Raw genomic sequence first — 26,568 nt, forward strand, 5'->3', positions numbered from 1 at the left:
GATTGGTAACCGAGCTGTGAGTGTCGCGCATTTTCTGACGGTTCGGGCAACATGGCGGCCGAGTGTGCTAGCGATTCACAGCTGAGAAGAAGAAGGCGCCGGGACCCGGAGGAACCGGGAAAAACGGAGCTCAGCGCTCGAGAGCTGGTAGTGGCAGTGCCTCAAGAGAACGAAGAAGAAAATGAAGAGCGCTGGGTTGGGCCTTTACCTGTCGAGGCAACATTGGCGAAGAAGAGGAAAGGTAGCTACAGAGACAAGCACGGGGCGAGATGAAATACTGTGTCCTCCGAGTGGGAGAGTTCTAACCAGACCCCCACACGGAGGGTTTGTGATTGTGGGGATTTGTGTCATCGGAACAGAGGGTCGTCTTCTCACTTCTGGCCGTTCTCTACTCCGAAATAGTGATTTGGACAGAGTAAAGCGTCTTATCTAACAATCTCTGGTTTGTTACAATAGAGGCTAAAGCTAACTTGCCATTACTTACGTGTTTGGCACCGCTCATTTAATCCGTACAGCTGCCGTATGTGGTTGGAAGTTTTAACCCGGTTTAGCAGATGTGGAAAAGAAAACTTTTTCCATTTAAGGTTTTCAGTTGAAGAGTGGTGGTAGTGTATTTGGCCACCCGGGAAGGTGGTGCCTGTTTCGAGTCTTAAGGAATAGATAAGGATAATTTAATTTCTGGACTCCACCACTAATGAGTTTTTTGACAGTTGCAAAACTTTCCTGGATTACACGTTTTTCATCCAAAAACCAAGATCTCTGGTTTTCAAACCATACTCGTGAGATATCATGGCCTGAAGCCTTTTGCCACTAGCGTGTAATAGTGACAAAATTTTATCAAATGAAAAGGGTGGTCCAGAAAAAGGGGGAGATGTTGGTGAAAGGGTCACATTAAATTTTCTTATTTTTCAGGTTCTTTGGAATGTTTTCCTTAAACGTATAAGACCTTTAAAATGTGATCTTTCTGAAAGCTCAAATCTTTATTTCTCTTCCAACTTAAAAATTTTAAGTGATTTCTCATTATTTTTAAAACAATGCCCAAACTCCTTAATATAGCATGTAAGGCCCTTGATATGATTCCTCTTTCAGCACATTTCCATTACTTCCTCTCCCAAATCCTCGATCCTCCTTACTCTTTGTCCAAGCCATACTATAACACTAGAGAATGGGGCCTGCCCTTTTACAACTGCGAATGTCTACGTGGGTGTCACAAGGTCTACCTGGAATAATTTTCCTCACCCACTTCACTTAACCTATTGTCGTTTAACCTTTAGCTCAGCTGTTACTTTCCCTGGAAAGTCTCTGACTTTTCCAGTCTGGACTGAGTTTCTAAAGCACATTGATCATAAGTATGAGATGTATTTATCAGCGTGAAATTTTTATGGTTCCAAATTTTGGATACAATTTGGATACAGATACAGCAAAATTTTATGTATCCAAATTTTGAAGAAGCTACTTTTTTGAATATTGTTCCTTAACACCCTTAAAGTGCAGTTACCTCTTTTACTGCTCTTTTAAATGTTTCCATAGCAGTTGTTTCCTCATTGCACTTGCTACATTTTTAAGTTTTATGTTTATTCATGTGATTGTCTGATAAATGTTTCTCTTCACTGTTAAAACTGTAAGCATACAAGAACAAAGACCATGCCTATTTTGCTCCAGTGCTTGGTACAGTGCTTTCCATATAGCGGGCACTCAGTAAGTATCGAATGAATGAATGTTACTATGTGTATGTTTGCAGTTATTTTCTTGCAGTAGATAATCAGGTCCCTTTTTGTGGAAATGAGTGGGAATGGAAAAGTCCAAAAATATGAAAGTGCTGATATTAGCATTAGGAAACAAAGAGCTCGTAAACTTAATACAGTTGAGACAGTGAGATGCTTATTCAAATTTATCAGTAATGTATTCAGTTTGAAGAAAAAGTTGAAATTCAAAAACATGTATGAAATGTTGGAAAAATATCACTGAAGATTTTAGCTAAAAAGATAGGGGTTTAAAACTTAGTAGAAATGGAACCATCCCCTTTAACATGTTCTTTGGACATTGGACTTTTGTACACATTTTCGGAAAGATACTATAAATGGTTATATGGCTCTACCTTATCTGGCTCTCTCTATATATGTATTATATATTATATGGCTCTACCAATGATAGTTTTCTCAAGACAGTGTTAACTCTTCATGTCCATGTCCCTTGGAACCTAGTTTGTTTTCAGTAAACATCTGTTCAACAAGTGAACTAACAGCAAAAGGAATATGCATCAGGATTAAATTTAGCTGTATATTACAGAAAAATCCAAATGACAATAAATAAAAAAAAATCCAAAATGACAATAAAGATAAAAGTCCTAAAATAGACAGTCTGGGATTGGTGTGGAAACTCCAAAGGTTCTTCCTTCCTAGTTTTCTGCCCTAGCGTCACTAGGATATGGACCTCATGTTTGTCCTTGATGGTTATCTCCCGGTTTCAAACTGTCAGACTGGGGAAAGAAAGAATGGCACAACTCTTGAGGGACACTTCTTGACTGTTACACGACACTTCCACTTTTATTTCATTGGTACTTAGTCACTCCTAACTGCAGAGAAGGTGAGGAAGATACTATAGCTGGATGTCAATATTCCCATATAAAAATGGATGTTCTGTTACTGAAAATGAAGAGAGAAGTAATTTGTTGGACACAACTTTGAGTTTGCTAAATAGCAGTGATGAAAAACCATGAAACGATCGTGCTTAATTTATGAACTTTTCATGGGCATGTTTGGCCATCACTGGATTGTTTTTAGGTAGTATGGATGTGAGAGTTGGACTATGAAGAAAGCTGATCGCCAAAGAATTGATGCTTTTGAACTATGGTGCTGGAGAAGACTCTTGAGAGTCCCTTGGACTGCAAGGAGATCTAACCACTCCATTCTAAAGGAGATCAATCCTGGGTGTTCATTGGAAGGACTGATGCTAAAGCTGAAACTCCAATACTTTGGCCACCTCATGCGACGAGTTGACTCACTGGAAGAGTCTGATGCTGGGAGGGATTGGGGGTGGGAGGAGACGGGGACGACAGAGAATGAGATGGCTGGATGGCATCACCGACTCGATGGACATGAGTTTGAGTGAACTCCGGGAGTTGGTGATGGACAGGGAGGCCTGGCGTGCTGTGATTCATGGGGTCGCAAAGAGTCAGACACGACTGAGCAACTGAACTGAACTGAACTGAATGTCAACTTTTTACTAGTAAAATTTTTTATAGCTCATATCATGAAATATTTCCTCAGATTACCACTCTTAAAAATGTTTTGCCCTTGGAAAAAGTTTGAGAAGCACTCAACTGGACATTCTCTAGGATTTTCTCAGCTCCAGAAATCTAAGCATTTATTACATTTACTCAAACCTAGTATCAGTGACTTCAAAGAGGAAAGAGGATCATTGTCTTCAAGATAAACTGAGATGTTCTGGATGGCCTCTGACCTCTTACTACTTATTTAAATTAGCAGTAATAATTGAATCTGCATGGTTGGAAATTTGGTTGTGATATTTTCATGAAACTTATGGTTTTTGTCTTTTAATGGAACTTGTATATTAAGCCAGAGCCACTCCGTTCTTATTCGGACACAGTTAAGCATCTGTATAATACCTGAGAATGATTCATGACCAAATAAACAACGGTGCTATTCAGTACCAGGAAATAATAGGTTACAACTGACATAACAGACACTGGATATTTTTTCATTACGCGTGAATTGAGAGAAAATCTAAAAGAAAATACAAAATAGTATTTAGTTCCAGTTGTTAAAAAATATTTTTCTTTACTTTTTCCCCTTAGTTCTAGAGTTTGAAAGAGTCTATCTTGATAACCTCCCCAGTGCATCCATGTATGAGCGCAGCTACATGCATAGAGATGTTATCACCCATGTGGTGTGCACCAAGTAAGTCTGTCTGTATTTTTTTCCGAGAAGTTTATTGTTTTTTTAAATACTTCCATTTTGAGGTGAATTATTGAAGTAGCTTTAGGATATTGAAGATTTCTATTTCATTCCATAGGTTTTGAAATAGTTTGTTAAATAAAGACCTATATGCTCTTTCCTATATCATACAAAGATGCGTTCTCTAAGACCAGATTCCCTAGTTTGTGTACATGTCTTTTGGAGACAAATGCCAATAGGGGGTAATCCGAGTAGTGTCTGAGCTTCCGTGAAGGAGAGTGTATTAGTTAATTTGGGAGTAATTGGTAGCTGACCTTTTCAGTACAAATGAGGAAAATGATGAGATCCGAGACATTCTGGAAATGTCACAGAAACTTCAAAATAGCTGAATAAGGTTTTGTAGAAGGAATAGTAATACTCTGCTCTTTGTTGAGCTCATATTATGTCTAGGTCCTGTGTCAAGGCTTTTTCATTAATTGTCCCATTTATCTTAACAGTCTTACAAGTAGTATCCGTCTACATTTTGTAGATAAGGAAACAGGTTTAGAGGGGTTAAGTGGTAGTTGAGGCTGGAGAAAAAAGGCAAGAAATCCCAAAGTTTTCTATTTCTTATATGGATTTTGAACCTGATTGGGAGAGTAACATCACATTGTGTATACATGTGTCTATGTGTGTGTGTAAACGTCAAGATCACTGTGGTTATGGTGAAATGAATGGATTCAAACAGAGCAAGAATGGTTACAGAAAAAGCAATTAGGAGGCTAATACAGTAATCATTGATGAATTAGGATGGTGGCTGAGATGATATTGGCAGTGAGTATGGAAAGAAGTAGATGATTTACTTTGCTGTTTGGATCAGTTTATTCTTGATCTCTTAGAGACAATTAAAAGATTTAAATTAAATATCTTTATATTCCTTTTATGGGATAATTTTGACGAAATATTAGCTCTTTTCTTAGTGGAAAGTTGTCCGTGAATAAGGCAGCATATAGGACTAGCTTTCTGTCACTCCAGGTTTCTTTGTTTAACCTAAGGCAGCAGACTATAATGGAAAGATTTTTGAAGATTTTATAGAAACCTAGTGTTTTGAAGTTAGGCAAACCCAATATTGAATGCTCTTCTCCAGCTCCAGACTTGGGGCAAATACATTTAACATTTTTAAACTATTGCCTAATTTTTAAAAAGATGGTGAAAAATATTCACCTAACAGAGTTGTTGTAAAGATAATTATAACTAAGATAATGTTTGTAGAGTATTCAACATATAATAGCTTTCAACAAATATTTTCTATTTTTATATAACTGATGAGAGGCTATACTGTACAAAATTTTGGTACTTAACCGAAATACCTTGGATAATATCTGAAACAAACTTACATTGAATTTTGCTTTATATGTAAGTAGTATGTTTGGATTTAATTATTTATCACCTTCTGAAAGATAGTACATTTTCCCTGTGAAAAGACTGCCTGTAGGGTAATTTTAGCATTAAAGGACCTATGATCTAGTGATTACCTCAATCCTGATCCTAGCTCTTAGATTTAAAATTAGTGCAGCGTGGAACTCTTTTTAGTGCTCTGTGGTGGCAAAGAGGGGATATGTTGAACCTGTTTACACATGGCTAATTCACTTTGCTGTACAGAAGAAACTAACACAACATTGTAAAGCAATTATATGCCAGGAAAAAATAAATAAGAGTAGTGCAGCCGTAGCTGTTACGATATCCAGAAAAGAGCTTCAAATTTTGCAATGTTATGTCTGCCCTAATACAGTGATACAGTGGTTTGTATAAAGGAAGATTTTTTTTTGTAGTCTGTTATTTAAGAGTCCAAGATTCTGAGTAAATGATTGGCTTGGGGGCACAAAGTGATTTTTGCATCTGTTTTAGAAAGTAACTTCTACAATTTTTTATGCAGGACAGACTTTATTATTACTGCTAGTCACGATGGACATGTTAAATTCTGGAAAAAAATAGAAGAGGGAATTGAATTTGTTAAGCATTTTCGTAGTCACCTAGGTAAGAATTTTACTTTTTTTTGGCTCTCATTTCAACTGTGTTGATTAAAGTTTCTTTTTAATTTTTTTCCTTTTAATTATATCCATTTCTTTTATGTTTACTAGAATGTTTTGATTTGGTTTCTTTAAATAGGAGTTATTGAGAGTATTGCAATTAGCTCTGAGGGAGCTTTATTCTGTTCCGTGGGTGATGATAAAGCAATGAAGGTGTTTGATGTAGTGAACTTTGACATGATCAATATGCTGAAGCTTGGGTGAGTCTTTTTTAAAGTGTGTGTGTATATATATATATATATGTATTTTTTTAACTTAATGAAAGAATTCTTGAACTAAACTTGACCATTTCATAGGTATTTCTAAACAGAATATATTACCATTCTATTAAAAAATATGCCTTTAGATTTTGTTTGGGAAAATTAAGTATTATGAATCTTTGTTATGTTGTTTGTGGGCTTCTGCTGTGAGTTTTGTCATTAATTACAACAGAAATGTCCAAGTAGCACCATAACAAGGATTAATTATATCCATTTTACACTACTTAATAATTTAATGAGCATCCATCATGTCTAATGTACTGGCATTTAAATTAACTTCCTAGTAATGCTTATTTCAGTAATATAGCATTGTGTTTTTATAAGGCTTATGCACATTTTTGGAATTGTTGGTGATTTTAAACTTTAAAGTATATTGGTACCGAAACTATGTGGTTAGACTGTGCAGAAACGAAATTAAACAGAACACCATGGGCTGCGTAGCTTGAGCAAGAGAAATATATTTTCTCGTACTTCTGGAGGTTCAGTTCAGTTGCTCACTTGTGTCCGACTCTTTGCAACCCCATTGACTGCAGCACGCCAGGCTTCCCTGTCCATCACCAACTCCTGGAGCCCACTGAAACTCATGTCCATCGAGTCAGTGATTCCATCCAACTATCTCATCCTCTGTCGTCCCCTTCTCCTCCTGCCTTCAATCTTTCCCAGCATCTGGGTCTTTTCCAATGAGGATGTTCCAACGGTGTGTGTTTTTTGGTGAGGACTCTTCCGGGTTTCACACTTTGTCCTCGTTAAGTACAGGGGAAAGAGGGGAATATTTTGTTTTTTCACTTTTTAGAAGGCCAAAGGCCTGTTGGATTAGGGCCCCGCCTTTCTGGCCTCATTTAGTTACCTCTTTAAAACCCTTTCTCCAGATACAGTAACTTTGGGGATGAGGGCTTCACCATGTGAATTGGAGGAAGGTAGGGATTAGAACTACACTCAGTTCAGTATATGACAGTACTTTTTGGGAATTTCCTTCAAAACCTGTTTATGAACCATTAAAAGAAGTCAGTCTTATTATTTATGATAAGAACTTTTTTGACTACAAATAGAAATACCTATTGATCATGTGTCATATTCCCAGCTTTGTTTCCCCCAGACTTTAGCTGTTTGTTTTTTTAATCAAATATATGTTGAACATTTGCCACCTTTGAGGGTATTGAAAGAGAACAGGCATATCTTGTTTTATTGCACTTTGCACACACTGTGGTTTTTTTTTTTTTTTTTTTACAATTAACAAGTTTGTGGCCACCCTGCATGGAGCAAGTCTGTACTCACCATTTTTTCCAACGCCTTTTGCTCAGTTTGTGTCATTATTTCACATTTAGTAATTCTCATAATATTTCATTTTTCATTATTATTATATTTGTTATAGTGATCAGTGATCTTTGATTTTACTGTTACAAAAAGATTACAACTGGCTGAAGCCTCACATGATAATTAGCATTCTTTAAGCAATAAAGTATTTTTTATTAAGATATGTATATATACATGTAATTTTTTAGACATAATGTGATTACACACTTCAATAGAAATACAGGTAGTTTAAACAAACTTTTATTGTGCACTGGGAAACCAAAGAAAATCCATATGGCTCACATTATTGCAGTTTTCAATTTTTGTGATCTGGAACCAAACCTGCAACATCTCCAAGCTATGCCTGTGTCTTTTAAGCTTTTATGGAAATTCTGAGAGTCCTCAAAAAGTTTTGAGCATTAGCTCTGTCATTGGAGTAACTGTAACTTCTCAGACTGATGATTTTGAAGAAGACAACACACAACTGAATATATAAGTTTAGCATGTTGATTACATCTGTCCAGTTCTTTTACACTTTTATCAGGTAACATGTTCAAAGCACATAGTATTAAGATCAAGCTACTGATAATGAGAGAGTGATATCAGAATGTTTTGCATTTGAGCAAAGCCATGACTAAAATATTTTGACCTTAAATATTTCAAGAATGGATTTGTATAGTATACTAACATGCTAACCTATTTAAAAGTAAGGTATACATAGAGAGGGGCTTTCCAGGTGGAGCTAATGGTAAAGAATCTGCCTGCCAGTGCAGGAGACATAAGAGATGCATGTCTGATCCCTGGGTAGAGGAGATCCCCTGGAGGATCTGGGCATGGCAACCCACTCCAGTATTCTTGCCTGGGGAATCCCATGGACAGAGGAGCCTGGCAGGCTACAGTCCATTGGGTCCCAAAAGTCAGACACGACTGAAGTGACTTAGAATAGCACGTACATAGACAGAGACATCGAGATCCAAAAAAAAAGCCTCAGAATATTTTAAGATCTAGGTCTGTTTCAGTTTCCTTGTAAATACTTGCTGTGTGAGTTCTCTTCCTGTGGTTTGATCAGTCCTCAGAAGTTATTATCATTCATTTATGAGGTCAGAAAGAGAAAAATTAGTAACTTTTCCTATTCTTCCCCATTCTGTATCTCGCTGCTACCTTTGATCAAATAATCTAAAACTGGCTAAATCACTGGCGGGGACATTTTTTGGTGATGGAAATGAGTAAGGATGCTTACGACTTGTTTTGGCCTCTTCTTATCCCCCTCAATTCTTTACTATTTTAGGTATTTCCCTGGACAGTGTGAGTGGATCTATTGCCCGGGGGATGCCATATCTTCAGTTGCTGCTTCTGAGAAAAGTACAGGAAAAATTTTCATTTATGATGGTCGAGGAGATAACCAGCCACTGCATATCTTTGACAAACTCCACACATCACCTCTTACTCAGATTCGGCTAAACCCAGTTTACAAAGCAGTAGTGTCTTCTGACAAATCTGGGATGATTGAATACTGGACCGGTCCTCCTTATGAGTATAAATTTCCAAAAAATGTGAACTGGGAATATAAAACTGACACAGATTTATATGAATTTGCCAAGTGCAAGGCTTATCCAACCAGCATATGTTTTTCACCTGATGGGAAGAAAATAGCCACTATTGGTTCTGACAGAAAAGTTAGAATTTTCAGATTCTTAACTGGAAAACTCATGAGAGTCTTTGATGAATCACTAAGTGTAAGTGCCATATAAATTTAATCAGATTTTACTTTTCTGAAAATGTCTTTAGTTTGTGCTATTTCTTAAAAGATTTTTTTCTGGATATGGACATTTAGATTGATGATTAATTTGCTTATCACAGTAAAGAAATTGTTTGTCTGCTGTCTTGCATTGTTACTCTTCAAAACTCTCTTCTCTAGGTTTACGATGTGATATTTTCTGAGCAAGTTTTTCTTACACTTATGTGGCTGTTTTTGTGATTTTGTTGTTTGAAAGCTCATTCTTTTGAGATCCTCAAAACCCATGCTAGGCCTCCTTCTCTTCTCATTCTTTTCACTCCTGCCTTCTGTATGACTACTTAAAAATTTATTTCTCCAGCCTTCTATTATAAACAGACCTGGCCCTATCCTTTTGTTTATTTTTGCTGTCTTCATGAATGGCACCAATATGTATCTGCTTGCACAAACCAGAAATGAGTCATCTTTAACTGTTTTTCCTTACCCGTCCATTTAATTCATCATGAGTCCTGTCCATTTTACTTTCTACATATACTTTAAATACATACATTTCCTTTTAGCACAGCTGTGACTACCCTAGCTCATAATCTGTTGCCTGGCCTATTGCATGGCCTACTCCCTGTATCTATTCTAGCTTCTTCCTAACCTGTTATCCATGCTCCACCCAGAGGAATCTTTTCAAAACACATTGTCCTATCATGTCATCCTTTGAATCTTTCAGTGACTACCTGTTGTCTTTAGGATCAAGACCAAAATCATGGCCTACCATATTGTACCCCTCCCTTCCACTTCAACCTGCTGAGATTCACCTCCCTCCCTGCCTCTCCAGGACCCAGTCAGGCCTACTTTCAGTTTCTTGACTACGTCTCCCACCACAGTGCCTGTGCATATGCTGTGCCTCCTGCTTGGAGTGAGCGCTGGTCCCATTAACCCTCCTTCCTCCCCTTACCTGTTGAACTCGTCCTTCAGATCTCAGAGAATCATTTCCCCCAGCCATCTTCCACTATTCTTCCAGTCTCAGACTACTTATATTTTTTTTAATGTGGTAGTGTATCACTATTTATTTTCTTTTAGAATATTTGGTCTTATTATTTGATTTATGTGTATCAGCCCCGCCCCCAGTAGATTAAACTGTGTGTCATTTATGGTCCTGTATCTGTTTTGCTTGTGATTGAATCTCCAGCACTAAGAATGATACCTGACACATAATTACTGTTAACAAGAATTTACTGGGACTTTGCTAGTGGTCCAGTGGTTAAGACACAGCACTTCCATTGCAGGGGGCATGGGTTCAATCCCTGGTTGGAGAATGAAGATCCTGAATGCCTTTTTCATAGCCAAAAAACAGGGGGAAGAAAAGAAGTACTTATTAGAGCATGCAGCTGTAGAATGAGTTTTTATCCATGCAAAGATAATTGGTTTTGTGGGTATTTGAGTCTCATCATGTTTCCATCTTGTGGTTCTCTAACTGCTATGGGTATGTTGAATTCTCCAAGTCTGTGGGTCAAATCTTTGTAACAATACTGTTTATTGTACAACAGTGTCAATTCTACAGTCTTTGTAGTCACCAATTTATAATAGATTCCTTGCATTAAGTGCTTCAAAACTACTGTCACCTTATTAGTGATGTGGTAGTAAGTTGGGTGAATTAGCTGCCTGAAGGAATATGAATCCAGACAAAAGGGAAGGTTTATATGCTAGTCAAATTATCCTTATAACTCATTTTCTTATTGGAAGAATATAGCTTTCCATTATGATTTTGGGAAAAGGAGAAACCTTGTGATGTTTTCTTTAATAGTGGCTTCAACTTAAATATAATTTTAAAACTCTTCACAATTTGCAACTCTTCCTAGATTCCTTAAGAAAACAAATCTATTCTTTGGATATAAATCGTTTAACACATGTACTCCGAGCTGTTGAATTCACTCTATTTCATTGTTCTCTTTAATATTTGTTGAAATTATAGGATTTAGTGTGATAAGATCAGTAGCAAAGTATCGGACAGAAGTTCAGATTCAGGATGAGGGAGTTTGCCCAAAAAAAAGAGGGGATGCAAATGCCAATTAATTTAGTAATAATGCTAGTGACTCATTAGTTAATGACTGGTATCTCATAGTTCCATGTTAAGGGTTCTAACTAGTTAGAGTCCTAGTTTAATAGATAAATTTAATTGGATGGTGTGAAGTTGTATCTTTTGGTATTTTATTAATCAGGAGTACTGCATATGGCCATACAGAGATGATGAGATGATAAGAGATGCAGCTATTAAAGCTAGAATATTGTAAAAAAAAAAAAACCAATACATTAATGCATATATATGGAATTTAGAAAGACGGTAACAACGATCCTGTATGCAAGGCAGCAAAAGAGATACAGATGTAAAGAACAGACTTTTGGACTATGTGGAACGCGAGGGTGGGATGATTTGAGAGAATAGCATGAAACATGTATATTACCATATGTGAAATAGATGACCAGTCCAAGTTTGATGCATGAAGCAAGGCACTCAAAGCTGGTGCTCTGGGACAGCCCAGAGGGATGGGATGGGAAGGTGGGAGGGAGGTTCAGGATGGGAGGACACATGTACACCTGTGGCTGATTGATGTCAATGTATGGCAAAAACCACCACAATATTGTAAAGTAATTATCCTCCAATTAAAATAAATTAATTTTTTAAAAGATATTAATGTGCTTAAAAGATTAGATTAGCATTTATTACTTTTACATGGGCAGATGACCATCTATAAACTTTATTTCTTGAAAATGAATCTTCTTTCTAGCAAAATAACCAAGGCTCCCATACTACAAAAATGTAGTCTAGCATCTAGGCTATTTCTGGTAAATGAGCAAAGCAATAATATATCAGTTCACAGACTGGCAACAAGAAACCCTAATGTTGTTCCCTAACACATATACCTCCTTTTCATTTTTGGAGTTATGTACATTGTTGTTCTTTCCACATCTAGAAAAACCAGAGATTTTGTTAATGCAAGCATGAAAAGAAGTAGTAGGTGGGACATAAGCCTGACTGACCTCTTTCCATTTGCAATAGAGAGCCATTTTTGATTTCTGCAGTTTGATGCCCTAAATGTTGGGAAAGCTGAATGTAAAGATCACATCTTTGGGGAGGCTGGTAGTATGATTGTACATAGTAACTAAGATATGACCCTTATCTTGAAAGTTGTGTATTAAATATCTAAAGAAAAGTAAACCAAATAGCCAAACTAAAGGGGACTCATAAAATTCATCCATCCTAAATCACATTTACCTAATGATAATCTAAATATATAGTGGTGCTCCAAAACAACTTGAAACACTTTCTGAAATATGAAATTGTTATAAATTAGTGAAATTATAAAAAATAAAATTGAGTGCTTGTTAAAAGGCCAGTCCACTAGCACATAGGGTTGCTGAACACTTGGCATGTGACTAGTCCAAATTGAGCTGGACTAAAAGTATAAAATGCACACTGGATTTCAAAGACTTAATATAAGAAGGAAAAAAGATCTCAATTTTTAAATATTGCTTAATATTTTAATGTCTTCATGTTGCTTTTTTGTATTATTGATTTTGCTTAATGTCTTGATAATATTTTAGATATATTGGGTTGAATAAAAGATTAATTTCGTGTTCGTTTTTGCTTTATTTAACATAGCTACTAAAAAATTTAAAATTACATATATGGTTTATATTGGAAAGTGCTCTCTGTGGCTTATAAAATGCAGCAGATACAATGTTTCTGCTGAAAAAGCAGTAGTTATATTAACTCTTACTTTTTTTTGTTAGAATAACCAGTTAGTATAAATACTATTTTTTATGATTGAATTTTCTAATTCAATTCCTGCTTATAGTGTTTATAGAGTACTCCTTAAGATATATAAGCACATAAACTGTCAGTGGCTATTAACAGACACTCTGCTTTTATTTAAATTCTCCCCCCCTTTATCATGTAACATTATTTTTGTTAATAAACGGTTTATTTCCTAGATGTTTACTGAACTGCAGCAGATGAGGCAACAGCTACCAGACATGGAATTTGGTCGACGGATGGCTGTAGAACGTGAGTTGGAGAAGGTGGATGCAGTAAGATTAATTAATATAGTTTTTGATGAAACTGGACACTTCGTGCTGTATGGAACAATGCTGGGCATTAAAGTTATAAACGTAGAAACAAACCGGTATGCTTTAATATCACATATGCTTTTTAAAAGTTTACTTCTAAAGGACCATTTCCTCCTTTGGGGAAACAATGGGAGTTTTGTTTGTTCCAAGACAAGTGGAATGGTCCCAGATGTCTAAACTTAACCAAATGTTTTGACTGGATTTTTCTGTGGTCTTTTTGTTGTTTATAATCTTACGTAAAAAGTTTCCACTCATGTTTGTTAAAGAAATGGAAGAAAGATATGCATAGTTTCAAGTTGTTGTTTTTTTTTTTTTAACAAGTTTCAGTCTGTCTTTTCCTTATTGATTTAAATTAGCCCGTTTCATGTTAAATGTTGCCAAATATTTTAACCACAGAATTCAGCATTACATCCTGCTAGACATAAAATCAGAAGTTAAAATGCATGAAACCACAATAAGCCTTTTGTGCAAAGAGCCCATTTGGTCTTAGAACAAAATTGCTATAATCAGATACTATCACTGAATGTAAATGAAAAGAACTTTAAAAAGTATATTTAAAGGAAAAAAGTCGTGTACTGTACATTTTCACATATAAACAAATTTATATTGTAGTTCTTGGCAATACGGAATCTTTGAAGGCTTGAAGAAAGATTAAAATGATAGGGATAGGTTAAAACTGTTTAACTGATGATTTTTTTTAATCTGAAAATTATAAACACCTACCAATTTAAAATAACTTTTTGGGGGGAGTGGGAGAGGCAGAAAAATGCTTTTTAAAAACCTTTTACTGGTTATTTTATACAAAAATAAAAGTTGATTCCTAGCTTTTATCTGCAAAGTTGGTGTAATTGGAGTTAATCCTGATAATTTTATTGTGTTTTCCAGGTGTGTGCGAATCTTAGGCAAGCAAGAAAATATTAGAGTGATGCAATTGGCTTTGTTCCAGGGAATAGCCAAAAAACACCGTGCTGCAACTACTATAGAAATGAAAGCTTCTGAAAACCCTGTACTTCAGAATATTCAAGCTGACCCAACAATAGTCTGTACATCCTTCAAAAAGAATAGATTTTATATGGTATGTGAAAGTGTCAATACCAGGAGATAGTTTTTAATGTTCCTTCCAGTTTGATTGGAGTTTTATTTTTTTAGCTTGTGCTTTCAATTGAAGAGAATGTTGGCCATAATAGCAGACTTTCTAAACAACCAGAATACCATCTTATAACATTAGTATTGTAGAATCTTTAACTAGGGTTTGTTTAAGTATTTCTGTACTGCTTTACATCCAGTTTTGAACTAGTTTTCAACCTAGCTTCTACAACTTGTGTTGTTTAAGACAATAGGAAGTAAGTGACTGTGGTAATAATTGCATCCAAAATTGATTTTCCTGTGAACTTTTAAAAATTCTTCTGTTTTAGTATTATTCACCTTTTACTCTTCAAAATGACTTCCACATTTCCTTCTCTAGATACAAATCTTTTTTCACCTTTTGATTTCATTGTAATGATGCTACCATGGTGTACATTCCCAAGAGATTTTTTTTTTCTGGAAAATTAAAAATACTTTGCATGTTAAGTAAGATTGGGCTCAAAATCAAACTGCCAAGCTCTCTAGGAGTAACCCTGTTCTAATTTTGTTCAGTCAAGCAGAAAAATCTGAAGTGTAGAGACCTCTGCATCTGTATCTGTCTTGCACGCTTAGAGACTTTCTAAAACCCAGGTGTGATTATTTTTTTGCCTAAAATCCTTAAATGACTCCCCAGATGTCTATATTAACCACTGTCCTAGCTTATCTTTCTTCATTTTTAGTTCATTGACTATACTGAACTTGATCCCATTTGTAGGACTTGATATTATTTTTACTTGGTAGTGTTTGCACAGGTTATTCCTTCTGTCAGCCACAAACCTCTCCCCAGTTCCTCTTCATATTTCAGGTCTCAGCTTGGAAGCCTTCTCCTGACATCAAGTCTGGAATAGGTGTGCCTGCTTGTGTACATGTCACACTTTTTGGAATAATTTAGTGATTTGGGGGGTGGGGGGGGAAGGGGTCCCTGGCAGTGTCCTCTCTTCCTAAAGATAATATAAAATCCATAAATACAGAGCACTACGTTTTCTTCACATACCAAACTCCACAGAGTTTGGTGAATTGTCTGACCCATTATAGGATACTCATTCATTCATCTGACAATTTACAAGCAGCTGTGATGCTCTAAAGGTTACCAGCATTTGGTAAATGTAGGAAATAGCAGTTTATCTACTCCAGCCAAGCTTTTAGCCTAAAATGGATATATTCTTTTAAGATAAGAATTTTACTTATAAACTTAAATTCACTGCTAAAGATTTATTAATATATGTTAAAGAAAAATACTTTTTCTTGTTATTACCTATAGTTTAACTGTTTTGAAGGTAAAAAGAAATCGTAAAAGATAGTTCTTAATTTTTCATTCACTTTATTTAAAAATTGTCTTTCCCCAGAGTTTATGTTTATTGATTAAACCACACATGTTCCTTAGAAACTCTGAAGAAATAGAAAAATAAAAAATTAAGTCACTGAGTATTTATACTGCTAACATTTTCATGAATTATTTATTAGATGTACATATTCCTAAATAAAACTAAAATGGTATTCATATATACAAATTTTATATCCCTTTTTTCAAATCTAGTACCATAAAATAAAATTGTATAAAATTTGAACTTTAATAGTTCTATATGTGAACTAAATCAAGATAATGTTAAAAATTCATATAATTAAATAGTTAAACACACATGTCATTCTTTGGTAACTGGAGAATAATATGTTAAAGCAGTGACATCCTGGCTTAGTTGTTCCTTTATCTGGAATTGATCCAAGTAGACCAAGGACTGACATTAGGCAAAACAGAGTCTGGGGACTATATTTACCTTTCTGGAACTCAGTTAACATCCACCTTTCTTGGGGAGAAAAGATTTCTGCTTACTGAGAGTCAAATAAAAGAAATAGACCTTTAGAAGTCCAGAATTTTAACAACTGAAAGTTTTTTCTCAATTCTCTGTAGACTTGAGGATCCTGAGATTTCTGCTTCACTCAAAATGTACTGTGCATCCTTTCTTCCAAGCTTCAAGGTTTAGATAGATCAGATGGGACTCTGTCCAAAAAAAAAAATAAAGAGGCAATCAAGGTCCACTACTGGTTCATCTTTGAATCCTCATCCTACCAGCACCAGGTCCTGTTCATAGTAATAACAAATATTAATATGTATACATTGCCTTCTGTGTTAGGCACTATTCTCTAAACACTTTATATCCTTCATTTAATCTTCATATCAGGTGTCATTTTGAGGTAGTTTTTATTATCATCCTTTTTTATGAGTAAGGAAATGAAACTAATGAATTTACTTCCCCAAAGTCATGTAACTAGTTAAGTGGCAAACTACAGCTGAAACGCAGGCAATCCAAACAGTGAAAAGTAAGCAATAGATGGCAGGTTAGGTAGGACATACTAGAAGGCAGAAGCAGAGAGCTACCTCAAAACTACCTATTTTTAAATGGGTACCCAAAGAAATTTTCACCAAAAAAGAAAGACCATTTGAAATCACTCATCTTCATCATATGAATTTTCTCATTAGGCAAATGTAGACATTTAGCTGCCTTGCACATCCTATGATTGGAAGCAATTCCTGAAATAAGCATTTATTCTGATGTAAATTCTTAAGTTTCCTCAAATACTTCATTAGAAATGCAATTGTCTCGTTCATAAATTTTAACCAGATGAAAAATTTATTTACTCACTTTTTATTTTCCTCCTTGAGTTTACTAAACGAGAACCAGAAGATACAAAAAGTGCAGATTCTGACCGAGATGTTTTTAATGAGAAACCTTCTAAAGAAGAAGTCATGGCAGCTACTCAAGCTGAGGGACCTAAACGAGTGTCAGATAGTGCCATTATCCACACAAGCATGGGAGACATTCACATCAAACTCTTTCCTGTTGAGTATGTACTGTTTCTGTTGTCATAAATACCAGTTTAAATGTGTATATTTGAAGAAACTGCAACTTCTTGTTATTTTGACTTAAGGTATTTTGAAAAATTGAACTGTTAGATAAAGCATCTATCCTAAGCTCTCTGGTAATTGTTACATTAGAAAATGTGAAAATTTTATACATACATAAACATATTTCACAGGTTTATTTTTACGAGGACAAAATGTAATAAATATGACAGTGCTGAATGTAAACTATAGATTGACATACAAATGTATATTACCGCTACCATCAACTACACATGCCAACTATAGGTTTTGTGGTTCACTTGTTATAACTGGCTTTCCTTTCAAATCTTTAAGGGGAGGATAATTATTTTTCCTTCCTGACATTTGAGTTTGCACAATGAACATACAATACCAAATACAATGCAATACGACTGGTTATTCTTGACCCAAAAGAAGACATCTTGTACAGTGCCTTGATTTAAAAGTACTTTGTTATTTTGATATGAATGTTTCATGTCCAATATTTTACCATATCTTGACACTGGACAAAAAACTAGGCAATTCTAGACACCTGGACTATCTCATTTTAAGTATTCAGAACACTGAATAATAATTATTAATAATTTTATTATGCATCCACTAAGCCTATCCCTGATGTGCTTGGTACAGGATTCTCTTGATTCTCTCTGCCATTCTCAGCATTGGGAGCTATTATATGATAATATACAGTATTAAATCATCTCATGAGATAATATTATTTAGAAAGTATATCTGAGTGTGTGACTATCATTTAAAGTTTATTAAATTTAGTAGCTATCATAGCAGTGAATAAGTCCTTGGTCAGGAAATGTCACCATACTATAACATTGTTTTTATAAGAAAATTACCTTTCCCAGGAACTATATACAGTGGGTTATGGTGCTATGGTTATATTTTTTAAAAATACTAAATGACTTTGGAACCTAAATACTCTCAATTTAAAGCCGAACCACAAAGAAAACTTGGCTAAGATGCTCCATTAAATTTTCATATTTTTAATATATGTCTCACTAGGTGCCCTAAGACAGTGGAAAATTTTTGTGTTCACAGCAGAAATGGTTATTATAATGGACACACATTTCACCGCATAATTAAGGTAAGTTAGCAAAGTTTATATGATTTAAGGAAAAGTATGTTATTGTATAACAAGAGGTTTCGAACCTAAGGAATCTCATTCATGCTTAGCACTTTATTAGGAATAGGAAAAATGGACTATGGAAGTCAAAAGAATAATGGATGATCATGAAAATCAGATATAAAATCAAGGATAGGAACAGTAGCATGGTAGCCTTTTTAGAAACACTGCAGCAGTCTTTTGTCAGCAGTTAAAGCAAAGGATCAGGTAATGAGTAAAGGGTCTCGCTGAGATAAAATCAATAGGCAAGGTAACCTGTTTCTAGTGGCTAGATAAGGTCTAGATCTAGAAGATTAAGTATTAGAACAGCCATGTTGCCACTTTAGCTGTGAAAACTACCACTAAAACCTGATGAACAGAATGAATTCAGCCCAGGATTTTGTTGAGCAGCATTTCATGAAATGTATGGAGCACTGATGTAGTTCTTGATTACTGGCAGGTCAGAAATGGCAGAAGGAAAAATTAGATTTCAGAGTTCTGAAGGAATTAGTGAAGTGACTGAGTCAGACATTCAGAGTGTCTAGGGAAAGGGGAGAGAAAAGAGTGGCCCAATTATGTAAGACTTAACACATTAAACAAGATCCTAAAACTTATCTACGCTATTAATTGGCTTTAATTATTGAGTGAGATAGCACATCAGTTTATAGAATGACTGTTAATAAGATTTTATTGACTATAAAGCACTCTTGACAAACATACGACTCCAAAGCATACATATATGTAATATGTGTAATATTCCTTTGTTTACTTTAAGGGCTTCATGATTCAGACAGGAGATCCAACAGGTACTGGTATGGGAGGAGAAAGTATATGGGGAGGAGAATTTGAAGATGAATTTCATTCAACATTACGACATGACAGGCCATATACACTCAGCATGGCCAATGCTGGATCGAATACTAATGGATCCCAGTTTTTCATAACAGTAGTACCAACAGTAAGTAGAACACGCATGTGTGTGTGCTAAGTTGCTTCAGTCACGTTCGACTCTTTGCAGCTCGATGGACTGTAGCCTGCCAGGCTCCTCTGTCCACAGGATTCTCCAGTCAAGAGTACTGGAGTGGGTTGCCATGCTTCCTCCAGGGGATCGTCCCAACTCAGGAATCGTCCCAACTCAGGGATCTAACCCATGTCTCTTATCTCTCCTGCACTGACAGGCAGTTTCTTTTCTATTTGCGCCACCTGGGAGGCATTTTCTATAAGCCAGAGATTCATGGGTTTTGATCTAAGAGAGTGAATTCAGTGGAAAAGAGAGCTTTATTATTCTCTATTATTTATATATGCTAGGATATAAAAGGCAAGCCACTCCAGTACTCTTGCCTAGAAAATCCCATGGATGGAGGAGCCTGGTAGGCTGCGGTCCGTGGGGTCACTAAGGGTCAGACACGACTGAGCGACTTCACTTTCACTTTTCACTTTCACACATTGGAGAAGGAAATGGCAACCCACTCCAGTGTTCTTGCCTGGAGAATCCCAGGGACGGGGGAGCCTGGTGGGCTTCCGTCTATGGGGTCACACAGAGTCGGACACGACTGAAGTGACTTAGCAGCAGCAGCAGCAGCAGGATATAAAAATGAGAACAATTTAGAAAGGAAAATGGAAAATTACCTAACAAGACTTTACTTTATAAACAGTACTTTTGTAATTCAGGCCACATGAGTTTAAGTCAGCTTTGCACTATTTGTTGGACAATCCAAAACAAATTATTCTACCTCTGGGCTTGTTTCTTCATCTTTAGAATAGTTCCTGATTTTAATCAGTTTTTCCCACATTTTTCTATCTCTGAAATCAGAATGCATTTTCCAGCTCCCTTTGATCTAAAAGATGCAGATATTAAACATTAAGCTTTTTTTATTTTTTATTATAACATGGAACTACTCTTAAAAGCTTCTAAGTGAAAATATTATTTTTAATTATATTTTAAAATGAAGCCAAAGTTTAATTCTTTTTAATTTGCTCATCCAGTGGCTGTGATTTAAGAATTTAGGGTTTACCAAGATTTTCTATTTGTCCTCCAACACAGCCTTGGCTTGATAATAAGCACACAGTGTTTGGACGAGTGACTAAAGGAATGGAAGTCGTACAAAGGATCTCCAATGTCAAAGTCAATCCCAAAACAGATAAGCCCTATGAGGATGTCAGCATCATAAATATTACTGTCAAGTAAAATAGATTTGTCTCATTGTCTGTATAAATAAAAATACACATACATTAAACACAGGATTATTTTACATAAGGAAGCTCAAGATTTGCTGAATGTACAAATCATGTTTCAGGAATTCAGTATTATATTTGTGTATTTTTCATTAAAGGCTGTTTTTTAAAAGCTCTGCCTTTGAGTTTTCTTGCAGTATTTCTCATCCTAAGAGGTGATTAAACTCAAATGAACTAAAACTCAGGCAAATAGCACTCTTTATACATAATTTCTCAAGAGTCTTAAAAACCATATTAAATAATGAGAATGGTATGCATTTGTTCCTCAGCTTTTTAAAAATATGCCAAATAGTCTGCCCTCAGATGTTTCTTTAGATCTTAATAAAGGGCCTCTTTGGTGATATACCATTTCTTTTTTTACAAGGTTTGTCTTTCACGCCAAATAGTTTTGTCTTTTGAGCACTCAGTCAGTTCAGTTGCTCAGTTGTGTCCAACTCTTTCCAATCCCATGGACTGCAGCACACCAGGCTCCCCTGTCCATCACGAACTCCTGGAGCTTGCTCAAACTCCTGTCCATCGAGTCGGTGATACCGTCCAACCATCTCATCCTCTGTCGTCCCCTTCTCCTCCTGCCTTCAATCCTTCCCGGCAATGAGTCAGTTCTTTGCATTAGGTAGCCAAAGGATTGGAGCTTCAGCTTCAGCATCTGTCCTTCTAATGAATATTCAGGACTGATTTCCTTTAGGACTGACAGGTTTGATCTCCTTGCAGTCCAAGGGACTCTAAAAGAGTCTAAGTAAGTGGTAAGCAAAACTTCAATAAATGGGAAGTTCTTCTGGTCAAAAGTGTTAAATTCCTGAATAATTATGAAATATTCTTCAAATAAAAGAATCAGAATAAATGAATACCTGAGTCCATGGTTTTATATAATAGTTCATTTACTATTTTCACATTGTTTTTCTAATGTAGCTAAACAATTTTTGTCTTCAGGTTATAGAATTTTTTATCTTACAAAATATATCATCAAGAAAACTGTATATTGAATAAAAATGTTAATATCTAACAAGGGAGAAATTCGTAGAATTTAGAGCAATGTGTGTTTAAGTCTTAAACTGATTTCTTCTTCACTCACCCTCATAAATTACTTCGTAACTATTCAGAATTACTGCTTCTACTTTCCAAACAAACTCTTAAGAACTTACAGGAGGAACATGTTCAACAGACCTGTTTAGGAAATTCACATTCTCATGCTTTATATCTAAGCTTATACCTTTTCCTTCTACTGATCAGCAGGATTATTTCCTTTATCCATTTTGTACCACAAACTGATGGAAGAACATGCCTTAACTTTTAATATTGTGTCCTCCTTTTAAAAAGAACTAAAACTGGGACACAAAATGACTTTTCACTGACATTTACCTTTTTTCCCTAGTTTTATTTGTTTAGACTTATCTATCAATTCATTCATAAAAGCTTAATCCTAAATTTTGGGTAATAACTGCCACCAAGTGGTGGTGGTGATGCCTCATTCTCTGCAAAATACAATTATTTTTGCTTTGAGAGGAAATCATGTTTGATTAATGAATTTTTCCATTCCATGTCACAAATTTACCATAATCAGTATCCCTAAAAAACATACATTGCCATATGTCTATTTTAAAGCATGTTTTAAACTATTAGCAAGATACTGATACTTACTCATTAGTCCTTTTCATTTATTATTCTTTAAGTATAGCTATTTTCTTCCTTATTACCACCTTGCAAATTGAGTATCTCAGTGTTACATAAAAAGTCTTTGTTTTAGCAATATTAGCTCAGGATATTGGAGAAGGAAATGGCAACCCACTCCAGTGTTCTTGCCTGGAGAATCCCAGGGACGGGGGAGCCTGGTGGGCTTCCGTCTATGGGGTCACACAGAGTCGGACACGACTGAAGTGACTTAGCAGCAGCAGCAGCAGCAGCAGCAGCAGCAGCAGCAGCAGCAGCAGCAGCTCAGGATATAACTAGGTTTTCCAAGGCCTTTTCTGAAAACAGTTATTTAAAATATGATATTCTGTGTGAAACAAATTTAAAATTTTAAAAGCAATTATTTCACTTTAGTCAGTGCAGAATTTTAGCTCTCCTTTAAAAAACACTACAGTTTTAACACACATTTAAATGTGACTTAAGTTGCAAATAAAGAATAACATTTCTACATTTTTAATAAACTATCTCAATTTGACACTCAGGTCAATCCCTATCCCACTTTGTTTTGTTTCTCTTAACCACAGCACAAATACGACTTTAATTGGTTACTAGCAGCAGCAGCAATACTACTATATAGATGATTCAGGATGATTCAAGAATTTTTAGAAAGATGATAGGATTTCTTTAAAGTGATCTTAACATTTTATTGCTATCCATACTGATTTGTATAATGCAAATAATGGCTTATGGTGATTATAAAGCATTCCAGGATTACAGACCAAGACTATACACTTGAAAAACCTGCTTTACATAAACTATACAATAGTATTTAGCTTAATACAGAAATTCAGTGCCAGGAGGCAAATCCAAATAGACTGTATTTAAAACCTCCTAAGTTTGACATTTCCCAGAGGGAACTAGCGCAGTCTTGCTAATAATTAGTGAAAGTACAACCAGAGATAGAAAATAAGAACCTGAAAAAAACTTAAAAAAATAATAAATACTACTACTAGATACATTATAATCAGGTCTAAGCACAATTTTTAAATTGTGTTGTAGAAATATGCTAGGAATGTGATTTAAAAGTCAAGCAAAACTGCTAAGATAAACTTACAGAAGAAAGCAAGTTTACACATTAGTGTTAGACTGTTTTTGAATCACCTAGTAGACAAAACAGTTCAAGGGCTCACAGGCAAATGTAACACTTTTTTATTTTTCACAGTTACTGCAATAAAATATTAATTTAATTCAGAAGTATTATATGCACAAACCACTTGTAACAGCATGACCTTTTACTTGAAAAATAAAGGATGAAATAGTACATTTACTTATTTACACACTGCCCATAACTGGCAGACTTTTTTTTAATGCTTTGTTTTCTAAAACTTTTGTTTTTAAACAAAATATATTTGAAGAGACTGAACCAAAACAGTGCCACCCAGAAGTCACATCTTGTGATAAGCCATCATAAGGATTTAACTTCATCCTAAAGTATGTGCTCAGGTGTGCCTGACTTTGTGACCCCCTGGACAGCAGCCCACCAGGCTCCTCTGTCCATGGGATTCTCCAGGCAAGAATACTGGAGTGGGCTGCCATTCCCATCTCCAGGGGATCTTCCCAACCCAGGGACTGAACCCATGTCTCCTACGATGGCATGTAGATTCTTTATCAAAGAGCCCCCTGGGAAGCACTTCATCTAAAGTATAAAGAGCATTAAAAAAAAAAAAAACCTATAAAACCCAATCTAGGATTTTTTAAATATAAAATTAGACTGCCATAATAAGGGAGTTTCCTTAAAAAATGAAAAACAGTAAAGAGCACACACTAAATTTTTTACTCACAACCCTGTAATAAATGTGATACAAACTTTTTATACATTTCTTCTTTTCCTTTCGTAGACATGTTTTTCTCAGATCACCTCTTAAGGCCTTGTCATGAAAATCCTTGATCACATTTTATTGTTTAAATAAATGCACTTATTTTGGGAAAACATTTTAAGGTAATCATTTCCACTGCTTAAATAACTTCTCTTGAGGTAGAGGTAGTTTCTACTTAGATCTCTACCTTTTATGTAAGACCAACACTGGCTTCTGTGTGTAACTTACTACATTTTACCTATAGTCATTCTCCTTAAAGACGCAGTATTATTTTTAAAAAACACACTACTAAATACTTTATATTGGAAAATAGAAGGATGAATTTAGAACTCTGACCTTGGAAATAATACATCCAGGTTCAGCTCTGCAAATCAGTCTTTTCATAAGTGAAGATCAACTAGAATATAACTGACTTTCACAGTTTTTTATTAATTGTTCTTCAGTGTAGTACTGATCTGACATCAGGCCTAGTTGGATTACATTTCATTGTAACACTGGGTTTTACACAAAAAGCTTTAAGAGAGTTTTAATAAAATTCCGTATAAAATATTAATCTTCTATAGCTTATAGTTCTTAGCATTAAAGATGTTCTGTTATACTGAACATTAAAGTAATCCTATTACCCAAAGATGCAGTTTGGATTTTATTTCATTAAGTCATTGCCTTTTTTGCTACTAAATACTGCCAAAATCCAGTGAAAAGGCAAGTTAAGAAGCCATGCTTCACTTGCTTCATACAGAGGTTCAACAGAACCTCTGGTTCATTAGACACTTGGTTGGCTATTCTTCCTTTGAATGAATAAACCTTCACCTGCTCTTTCGCTGTGACTACTTACTTCCCAATGCTGGATCAAATACTAATGGATCCCAGTTTTTCATAACAGTGGTACCAATAGTAAGTAGAACGGGCATGTGTGTGTGCTAAGTAATCTGTGTGTGCACATGTAATCTGAAAAACTTAGCAAATGTACATTAAAAAAAAAATGTATACCCAGTAAGTCCCTGTTTAATCCAATTGAATCTGCTCAATCAGCTATTTAAATTTGACTACAGAGTTTTTAAAAGCAATATTATATCCCAATCCAAGATTCCTTTTATATTAATTTATACATCATAAATTAACTATCTTTCAGATGTAGAATTTCTTACATCATATTATGTGCAAAATAACTCAACCACAAAACTTTAAACAACTACTACATTTAAAATCAGGCAATGTCCAACACTCCAGCAGCCACAAGTTGGCGTGAGAGCCAGTCCAATCCTTCATACAGTCCCATACCACTTCGAGCATCACAGGCCTGAATATACCAGCTTCGGCCACAGCACAATTTATGGAGACTAAGAAGCTCAGTGATTTCTTCTACTGACAGAGCTCCAGCAACATCCTAAAAGATATATACACGTCAAAAAAATTTTTCATAAGTCTATGAAAATTAGCATTTTCTGTAATTATTGCTATATACAATTCTGCTGGTATCATTTTAACAGAAGCCTAAAGTTAAAACATAAATTCAACTTTTTAGTAATTATTCAGAGATTAATGAGAATAGAAAAAGAATTGTTTTGGTTATAACAGTTTATAAGAACAGTCTTTAAAAAAAAAGATCTTTGGCTGCATGAACTCACAGGATCGCCATTATGTCATGTGGGATCCTTCGTTGTAGCACATGGACTCTAGTTGTGGCATACGGTTTTAGCTGCTCCACAGCGTGGGGGATCTTATTTCCCCAACCAGGGATCAAACCAGCATTCCCTGCACTGTAAGCTGGACTCTTAAACACTGGACCATCAGGCAACAGTCTTGCAATGAAATCAATGAAGGCTGTGCCCCCTGAATGAAAGATACTGCCCATGTCATTATAAGGCATCTATTTAAAAGGAAATTAATATACGTATATCATAAATGGCTCTTATGTAGGGTTTATAAAGAGTTTATTAAACTCTCCCAGGGAATTCTCTGACAGTCCAGTGGTTAGGACTCAATGCTTTCACTGCTGAGGACCCAGGTTCAGTTCCTAGTCAGGGAACTAAGATCAACAAAAAACTCTTCAAACAGCCCTGAATACCCTTCTTCCCAGATGCAACCAACAGTAACAACTGCTTTCATATTTTTCCAGAAAACTTCCATGCACACTCATGTAAATGAACAGTACACACTCTAGTTCTCTTTTGTTTTCTTAACACATATATTGAAAATAAAGATACATCTCCATTATCAGAACAAGCAGAAAAATTTTCCACCAGTATTTTTAACTTTTGTATTGCATTCCACTGTAGGTGTAACATAATTTTCTTAACCAGTCCTATACTGA

The 26,568-nt window shown here is 35.5% G+C and overlaps 2 protein-coding genes across 2 annotated transcripts in view; one reads left to right on the forward strand and one right to left on the reverse strand.

Moving 5' to 3' along the window:
- The first annotated feature begins 49 nt into the window (after positions 1 to 49).
- PPWD1 (peptidylprolyl isomerase domain and WD repeat containing 1) lies at positions 50 to 20,863 on the forward strand. The gene is made up of 11 exons (XM_055421977.2): positions 50 to 241; positions 3,818 to 3,920; positions 5,833 to 5,933; positions 6,066 to 6,186; positions 8,828 to 9,275; positions 13,262 to 13,452; positions 14,282 to 14,471; positions 17,184 to 17,365; positions 18,417 to 18,498; positions 19,292 to 19,474; positions 20,561 to 20,863. The coding sequence occupies exons 1-11, from the start codon at positions 52 to 54 to the stop codon at positions 20,702 to 20,704; spliced, it is 1,935 nt and encodes a 644-aa protein (XP_055277952.1). The 5' UTR covers positions 50 to 51; the 3' UTR covers positions 20,705 to 20,863.
- A 2,707-nt stretch (positions 20,864 to 23,570) lies between these two features.
- TRIM23 (tripartite motif containing 23) overlaps positions 23,571 to 26,568 on the reverse strand; it is a 37,779-nt gene continuing 34,781 nt past the window's right edge. Inside the window, exon 11 of the mRNA XM_055421978.2 lies at positions 23,571 to 25,641. Coding sequence (XP_055277953.1) covers positions 25,462 to 25,641 — 180 coding nt within the window. The 3' untranslated portion in view covers positions 23,571 to 25,461. The remainder of the gene's footprint in view (positions 25,642 to 26,568) is intronic.

Source organism: Moschus berezovskii, chromosome 18 (genome assembly GCF_049115385.1).
Source record: "Moschus berezovskii isolate FMDL1 chromosome 18, NW_MosBer_1.0, whole genome shotgun sequence".
Taxonomy (NCBI): Eukaryota; Metazoa; Chordata; class Mammalia; order Artiodactyla; family Moschidae; genus Moschus; species Moschus berezovskii.

Bases quoted from the DNA above. Each gene is read 5' to 3' on its own strand.
- PPWD1 (XM_055421977.2), top strand. From the start codon at position 52: ATGGCGGCCGAGTGTGCTAGCGATTCACAGCTGAGAAGAAGAAGGCGC. The intron at 242-3,817 runs GTAGCTACAGAG...TTTTCCCCTTAG, and splicing joins ATTGGCGAAGAAGAGGAAAG to TTCTAGAGTTTGAAAGAGTC. The intron at 17,366-18,416 runs GTATGTACTGTT...ATGTCTCACTAG, and splicing joins ATCAAACTCTTTCCTGTTGA to GTGCCCTAAGACAGTGGAAA.